This window comes from Hipposideros armiger, unplaced genomic scaffold (assembly GCF_001890085.2).
Source record: "Hipposideros armiger isolate ML-2016 unplaced genomic scaffold, ASM189008v1 scaffold_159, whole genome shotgun sequence".
In the NCBI taxonomy this organism is placed as follows: domain Eukaryota; kingdom Metazoa; phylum Chordata; class Mammalia; order Chiroptera; family Hipposideridae; genus Hipposideros; species Hipposideros armiger.
Genome location: NW_017731509.1, coordinates 2916051 through 2924942, shown reverse-complemented (window position 1 = coordinate 2924942; position 8892 = coordinate 2916051). Strand labels below are relative to the sequence as shown.

At 43.0% G+C, this 8892-nt stretch overlaps 1 protein-coding gene across 1 annotated transcript; it reads right to left on the bottom strand.

Moving 5' to 3' along the window:
- Positions 1 to 3955: 3955 nt before the first annotated feature.
- On the bottom strand, positions 3956 to 4843 carry LOC109387460 (mas-related G-protein coupled receptor member X2-like). The gene has a single exon (XM_019651360.1). It carries the CDS (start codon positions 4841 to 4843, stop codon positions 3956 to 3958), a length of 888 nt encoding a protein of 295 aa, XP_019506905.1.
- Positions 4844 to 8892: the final 4049 nt, after the last annotated feature.

Here is an 8892-nt window from a genome sequence, read left to right as displayed (position 1 = left end):
TGTTTGAATTTCACTCTTTGTTTCTATGAGCAGCTGCCACTCCTGGTCCTCAAAGATTGACTTTATGTAGGAAGAAACGTTGTATAGTTTGTGTGTGTGTGTGTGTGTATATGGCTTTGTGGGCAAGCAGGACAAGGGTGGGTGTGGGCTAACGTGTCCCAGGGGATGCAGCTCCGGGGTGGCACTGACTGGGTAAATAAGTCGGGCTGGAGTGGGATGAGGTGATGTAAGGTCTGTGGCTCTGGGACCACCCTGGCAGGGCAGCTGGTGAGGTGACTGGTTGGAGCTGGAATGAATGTGGGACAAGGTGGCTTCAGGTGTGCTCCGGCAGAGCAGGGTTTGAACTAGAGTTGGCAGAGGCTCAGATGTTTTTGGGTGGTGGCTCTGGGGAAGCCTTGATAGCATGACTGGCTGTAGCTGGAGGCAGTGTGGGCCAGTGGCCTGGGGCATGCTGGGGTGGTCTTGCTGGTTGGCTAGGGTGTTTGAACTGAGGTCCCAATTACTTTATCCAGGTGGAGAGGAAGATAAATAATGGTGCTCTACGGCATCTTAGATCCTGGAGCATTTCAGCAGTTCCCCACCCGTTTAGCAGGCCCTGTAGGGTTAGTAAATTGATTTCCTTCAATACAGTCTCAGTGCCCTTTACACTGATGTGTTTTCAATGTGCCCCTCAGCAAGCAAACTGCACATGGGCCCCACTTTAAGTCCCCACTACGACAGGTCTTCATGTTTGGTGTGGGGCTTCCATCTTTACCATGTCTCTGTCTTCTACCTTCTTTATGTGGTCCCTCTATCATTTGTTGTGCAGAAGCTGTTCAATCATCCCTCACTTCTTTAGGAGGAACTGCTCTATATGGAGCAGTATATTTATCATGTCTCTTGGAAGAAGAACATTCAAGGTCTTTATACACTGCCATTTTTGACCTACCTCATCCTCCATGATTTTTCTTTATTGTAGTAGTAATGCATGCAGGTTTACATTTTCTTTCCAGTTGACATAGACATGTAACAAAAAAATGATCAAAGTCTTCTTTAATCTTATTCTCCAGAAGCAATATCTTGTTTGAGTTTTTTCTAAATTATTGTAATAGTTATGGGTATTGATTTGAATAATAAGCTTATATTGTGCTCTTTAATTTTTCAATATTAATAACAGAATCAATCAACTTCCCATAGAATATGTAAAAAATTTAGGGTATGGTCAAGATTGTGGAATGATCAAACTGGGAATTTATATAACTGTGATTAACATGCTAAGGACTCTAATAGAAAACGTGGACAATATGCAAGAGCAGATGGACAATATAAGCAGAAAGATGGAAACTCTAAGAAAGAGGTAATGGTAGAAATAAAAATATGGTATCAGACTGAAGAACACCTGTCGTGAGCTCACCAGTAGACCTGATACTGCCTTTGTCGAATCAGAGCACCTTAAGACATATTAACAGGAACTTCCTAACTTAAAATACAAGATAAAAGAATACTGAAAGAACAGGAACAGAATGTTCATAAACTGTGGAATATTTACAATAGTTTTAACACACATGTAATGGGAATGTCATAGGAGGAAGAAAGAGAAGAAACATGTGAACTAATAATTACTGAGAATTTTCCAAGTATTGACAGATACCAAATCACAGATTCAGGTAGCTCAGAGAACACAACGCAGGATAAATGCAGAAAAAAAGAAAGAAAGAAAGAAAGAAAGAAAGAAAGAAAGGAAAGAAAGAAAGAAAGAAAGAAAGAAAGAAAGAAAGAAAGAAGAAAGAAAAATGCAAACTGAAAAAGTCAATTCATTTTGAAAGGCAGAGAAACTATTCTATATGATACTATAATGGTAGATACAAGATATTCAGCATTTGTCAAATGCATTGAATTATACAACACAAAGAGTGAATGCTAATGTAAACTATGGCCTTCAACGTATAATAATGTATCCACATGGGTACATCAAAGTTAATAAAAAAGCCACATGAATAGAAGGTGTTAGTAATAGGAGAAATTGTGTGGGAGAGTGGATGTGGGGGGAGAGGAAGTATATGGGAACCCTCTGTACTTTCTGTGCAATTTTTCTTTAAATCTAAAAGTGCTCTAAAATATCAAATTCTATTAAAATGAATAAATAGGGAAACCACTGACTGGATGAATATTTGCGATATACATAACTAACAAGGAACTCATTTCCCATATATAAAATCTCCTACAAATAAATGAGGAAAAAAGAGAAATTCAACAAAAATGGGCAAACTTAGACACTTCAAAAAAAAATAGAAGTACAAAGTAAGCACATGAAATCGTGCTCCATTTCATTAGTCATATAGGGAATGCAAATCAAATACAAGGAGATATCACTAGTACGTTCATTGGAATGAGTAAAATTCAAAAGACTGGCAATACTATGTTCTTGGGAGCACATAGACCAACTGAACCTTGTATAGTTTTTGGTGGGAATGTGCAATAGGACAACCACAATAGAAAGAGAGTTTGGCAGATTCTCATATAATTCAGCGTACGTCTTCCTATGACCCAACAATTTCATTTCAGCTCATTTAACCAAGGAAATGAAAACATATGTCCAGAAAACAACTTGAATAAGAATGTTCACCGCAGCTTTATTCACAACAGTTACTTATATATGGAATGCTACTTATATACTGAAAATATGAAAATAAACTGGTGCACTTATACAATGAAATAGTACTCAACTTTATACCGGGGACAAAATACTGACATATGCAATACAATGATATGGGTAAATCCCCAAAAATATTGCCCTGAGTGAAAGAAGAAAAGAAGAAAAAAGTACACTTTATGATCCTGAATACATAAAGTCAAAGGTCAGGCAAAACAAATCTTTGATGACAGAAGTAGAAACAAAAGTTGCCTCTGTGGCAGGAGGAATGACTGGGAGGGACACAAGAGAACTTTCAGGGGTGATGAAAATAAGATATGTCTTGATCAGGGCTTGAGTCACCTGAAAGTATCATTGCCCAAACTCAATGAAGTGACGATCTGTGCAATCACTCTCAATTATGCATGTATTAAAACATGTATAAAAGGGAAACATTTAAACTTCATATATTTCTTTATGGAATATGTAACTGAAAAATGTTCATCTGTAATAAGATTAATAAATGTTGAGAAGTGTTTGCATAAAAGGAATGTTTGACATAGAATCTGTCCTCAGAGAACATAGAGTCCTGTAAGACCCATTGGAAACCTGACACGAAGGACTGGAGAGTCTCCAGAAAGGGCCAGTCAGGGCAGAGGCAAAGGGTTGGAAAGAGAGGGAGCACGAGGGATTCTACCGGAGGGCACGTGAAAGGTAACACTGGATGACAACGTACCTGAAACCTTAAATGTGCTTTGACATTGATTTATCTGGTTATAAAATGTAACTTGATCCTTGCAAAGATTGAAAATGGTGAAAGCAATAGGCTTAAAGATGATGACTCATATCAAGCCTGAAAACACAGACTTGAGTTGAAACTCACCATTTGTTCTTCAGTGATTCATTTATGCAGTCAACATTTATTATGCTAGGGAGCTTTCCTAAGGCCTGCCAAAAACAAAGAACGCTGCCATGGAAGCTTGTCAAAATGTAATGTTCTTTTAAGTTCTGTCAGCTTCAGTGATCAAAGAAATTTGGTCTTTCCTGCACTACATTCAGCTTCTGCTGAAGGTGGGATTCTTCAAAAGTGGGCACAGTCCTGGACTCCAGTGCTGGCAGAGCTCCCAAGGGGTGGGGTGAACGCCCTGGGTAGGGCAGTCCTGAGACACTGCACCCAAGGTGTGTCTAACAGGCACAGTCTCGCTTAATCCTCATCAGCGGGATTATTATGTTCATTGTTTTAATTCAGAGGCCCAGGGACTGAGAGACTTAAGAAACCACCCAACCTGGTTGGGACAAAGTTGGTTCTCTAAACCCCATGTGTATGAATAAAGCAAGACTGAATCAGGATGGCAGGCTGCTTCCCAACATCTCCACGGTTTTCTGAGGAAGACTTCCTCCATGTTCAGCCCCATCAGGAAAGTCCTGCAGAGCCCTTTGGAGAACCAGCATCAGGGTCTGCTTTCGTTTCCTCCGTTGATGCCTGAAGGAGCCAACGAAGAAATAAATAATGGGGTTGGCACTGCTGTTGACACAGGATAGCACACATAAAACCAGGCTAAGAGGAAAGGAGTACACATCTAAACCATTCTTAATCCAGAGTAGGAGGAACCGGAGGATACCCCAAGGCAGGCCACAGAGGAGGAAGACCAGCACTGTGAGCAGGACAGTCACATACAGCCTGGTCAGCTGCACCCGCTGGGAGCCACACAGCAGTCTGGTGACCAGGGCCAGGTTAGACCCTGAGAGAAGCACAAATAAGAAAATCAGCCACCCAACAATGAGGAAATCAAATGCCTGACACCAATCTTGGTCACGATTCCTAAACAGGAAGCCACAGTAGTTCCCTTCCAGGATGCTCAGCAGCAGGCACACCGTCCAGATCAGGGCACACAGGACAGCCGACATGTGTGTGGGGCGGTGGCAGCGGTACCAGATGGGCCACAGGACAGACAGGCAGCGCTCGGTGCTAATGGCACTGAGAAGGCTCAGGCCTGTGATGTAGGCAAAGGTGAACACAACGACGTCAGAGGGCAGTACGCCAATGGAGGCGTAATGGAAGTAGTAGATGAGTGTCTTCAGGGCAAGTATAATCTGCCAGCAGAGGAAAAGGAAGTCGGCTCCCGCCAGGTTGAGGATGTAGACAGAGAAGGCGTTCCTCCGCATGCGGAAGACCAGGAGCCACAGCACCACCGCGTTTCCTGCCAGTCCAATCAGGGAAATGATGATCATCAGCGAGACTGAGACCGATATCCCAATCATGAAATTTTTTGTAAGCTTCTGGTCACTTCTATTCATTGGCCTAAGTGTAGTCCCGCAGGCTGCGACCGTTGCATTCATGCTCGGAAACCCTCCACTGCTGCCACTAGAACAGAAACGAGACTTGAGCACCTGCTGTATGCTCTCTGACTCTCACGGCCACCCTGCTACAAGAGAATTACTGTCCCTGTGTCACAGAGGAGGGAAATGGAGGCTTGCAGAGGTTAAGATACTTTCTGAAGGGCACACAGTCTTGGAATCACAGATCCTGGATTCAAACCCAGTTCTCTCTGAGCTTAAAGCCTGGGCTCTCTCTACTGCAACACGGACCCTGTACTGACATGGGAATAATCTATGGTCCGAACACCTCTCCTCAGAGACTTTAGTCACGACATGCCTCCTGTAGCAAATGAGACAAGCATGGACAGGGTATGTGGGATGACAACAGGACTGAGCATTCTTTCTGCCCTGGAACTGAGATTTCCTTTGAGGGCAGGAAGTTCGAGCCCAAGGCATGATCTATGGGCTACCTCGGTGACTGAGAGTGTCTGTCCACCAGAAAGGAGATCATGATTTAGGGTCATGAAGAGAATGTGACCTCTTGCTTTTAGAGGTTGGAATATGGCCAGGGCTCCAGATGGCCCAGTGTGTCAGCTTTATGTGGCCGCAGAGATCCAGGGAGTTGAAAACCCTAAATCATCCTCCTTCTGCTGCTCTCCAGTCCCCTACCGGTGTCTCCTTTCCACTGAGAGCAGCCAGGAGCCAGAGGTGTGCCTTGTCCATCGGTCTGCCCAGTGCTTAGCTATGTGTGTGGGACACAGTTTAAGAAACTCTTATAATGGGTTTCTTTCTAGAAAATCCAAAATCATAAACTTAAAATATTTATAAATACCTGTGTAACCCCAGATTTTAAAAAAATCTACATTCCGTTCACAGGCATTTATGATGATAGTGAAATATTATTCCAAAAAAGTAAACCAATAGGGAGGTACAACCAGTGAAACAAGCAAACTAAGGAGATACAATGAGAAATTGATCCAATAATATTGATACAAAATCCCAGGAAAAGCAACTGTGAAGAAGCTATAAGAAGACATGGATTTTCTCCTATGACATCAATTATGACAAATCACATTTCCATTTTCTCTGCTCTCTTCTGTGTCTGGGGAGGAGACGTCTCTGTGTCTCATGGGTGGGCTCCCGTTCCCTCTGGCTCCTGCTTCCTTTCAGTGAAAAGGAGACACTGGTAGGTGGCTGGAGAGCAGGAGGGGAGGGATTTAGGGCTTCCAACTCCCTGCTCTCTGCTGCCAGGCTGTGACTTGGCAGTGGCTTTGTTGCTCTAACTAAGGACTTAGCCCTGTGTGGTGGCCTTTCTTACAGTCATAGTGACAGCTCCAGCTACACCCATCCCCCACCCTGAGTTCTGGTAACTTCTCCTTCCCTCTCCCCATCAGGACACACAATGGTAACACCTCCCTATTATGAATTCTTTTTTGGGGCCTCTGCATCCTTTATAGATTTCCCTAAGCCCTGTCTACATGGTTATACACAGTCCCTCTATTAAATTCTCCTCAATTACAGCCTTAGATTGGCCCTGTGTTTTCTGCAGGAACAAGCCAGATACAAAGATACAATAAGAAACAAAGAAAGAAACAAACAAACCCATTGAGCAGCAAGCAGGTCTGTGAAAAGTGAGGTTATTAACAACAAATTTACTTGCTATCCTGTTGCTTAAATTAAAATCAGTGAAACATTTCTCTCCGTAGTGGCAGATTTGAATGTTTGGAGAGAAAGAGAGAACTAGGGAGATAGAACAGAAGCAGAAAGATCCTGGATGGCCCCGTGTGGACATCCATAGTTTAAGCTCCCAGCACCCAAAGCTTTCCTGAGGGAGCTTCATGTTGCTGACTGTCACTGATGGGGCCCATAGCTCCCTGTCTTCCCCTCCCCAAGATGAAATCCTAGCATGTGGACTAAGAGTGAGAAAACAACACTGCCTTTGAGAGAAGACAGCTGTGAGCCAACTCTTACCTTAGCACCATCTTCTCGTTGGGGGTGGTGAGTAGAAAAGAAAGAGCTCTCCTGGGACACAAACAGCAGAGAATGCTTCTCTACCCTCTGGATAGGAGGTGCCTGCAGGAGCAGGAGTGAAATCTTGTGACTAAGAGAGGCTTATCAAGATGCTGGACAGTCCCTGTGATTTCGTGCGCAGGGGGCACTGACAAATGAGATTCTGGAGATGTGTGAGAAAAGGACCTCACGAGACATTTCTCGTTGGCCCTGACTCCAATCACTTATCTCGGTCTCTCCCCATCCTTCCTGACAGCCCCACGCTCCCTATGAGGAATAGTTGACTGGTACATTTTGCTGCCCACTGTGAGCCTGTGCAGGAAGTCCACCCACCAGGCAATGTGAGATTCCACAGCTAAAGAACACTGTGCTTGGCATTCAGGGCCCTCCATGACGTGGCTCACCTGATCTCTTTACATTTGCTCACAGAAGTAAGGCATGCACATTCATTTTATTGCAGAAGACACCAAAGTATTTAAAGTGAAATAGAAAGCCTATCTCTTTCTTATTCCCCAATAGGAACCAATGTTTACAGTTTCCATTTTTGCTTTTTTACCAGTTATATTACAGCATTGCATAATCAAACTATATTTCTAGTTTTGATTTATCAGTATCAACAATAGAGTTCATTGAGTTCCCTCATAAAGGATAAGAAATTTAGCATAGCACACACACTCTCTGTTGCCTTTCTTCTCTCTACTTATGATATTTGTTAGCTAGATGGTTGTAGATGACCTAGGGACAGCTAGTATTTGCAGCCTTAGCTCCTATGACTTCTTTTCATGTGCCCACGATGCAGCCAAGTTCAGTTACTTGTCATTTCCTTTAAAATTTAACTATAAAGCATACAAATTAATCAGAAAGACTTATTTACTCATTTCTGCATTGGCCCAGTACTACTGTGTACCTGTGCTGTGCCAGGCACTGTTCCAGGCAAGGAAGATGCAGTGATGAATAACACACAGGACTATGCTCGGGGATTCCAGAGGAGCTGGGTGTGCTCACTCTGGGAGTAAGTGTTGATGGAGAAGGGTTTGGAGACTCAGCATTAGGGCCTCTACACCCCAGACCTCTGGAAGAAGAGAGGACCCAGCCAACTCTGTAGTAAGAAGCAGGTCCTGAAGGAAGGGTAATGAGGAGAGCACAGTGTCCTGAGACTGAACTGAGAGACCAAATCTAGCAGATGGGAGTGAGCAATAGTCTCAACCCTCCCTGAGGCACTGAGTGAGATGAGGTCTAATAATTGACCTTAAAATACTCAGTATAGAGTCATTGCCGATGGTGACAGGTGTGGCTCCAGTGGATGGTGTGGCTGGAAGATTGAAAGGGTGGAATTAGGAGAGATTGGCAGGTGGTGTGATAGACCACCTGGAAACCCTAGAGAATCAAAGGACAATCAGCACAGCGAAAGACAGCTCAGGAACATGGCTGGGTCCAAAATTCCTCTACAGGAAACAATAGCTTTCTCATATAATAGAAAAAAAAAGTAAGAAGACGTAATAAAATGTATCCTCAATTTACACTGGAGTTTATAGAAAGCCATGAGGATTTACCTGACCTCATATATATGAGAGGCTATTCCAAAGTGTCAGGGAAAGAACAGTGAACTGCTAACATAAAACACGCAGAGTGATCAGTGGAGCAGGGTATAAAGTCTCAGGAATCAAACAGAGTTCATGTGGATTCAGTCTATGATGAAGGGGTTATTTCAAATGAGAGGGTATAGGGATGGACTATTTAATAAATGTTATTGGGCAACTGGAAACTACCTAGAATAAAATAAAGCAGGACTCATAACATGCATCTTTTAGCCTGTGATTTTTCAAATGTATTGTATTTTTAAATAAGAATAAGGAAATCATATAGAAGTAAAAGAAAATGTGAGAAAATTGTTTTGTAACCTTGAATGGCAGGTCTTCCTAACTGCAACACAGAGGCCATAAATGAAAATT

What these genes read in the sequence shown, in the direction of transcription:
- LOC109387460 (XM_019651360.1), bottom strand. Translation starts at nt 4,843, where the DNA reads ATGATCATCATTTCCCTGATTGGACTGGCAGGAAACGCGGTGGTGCTG.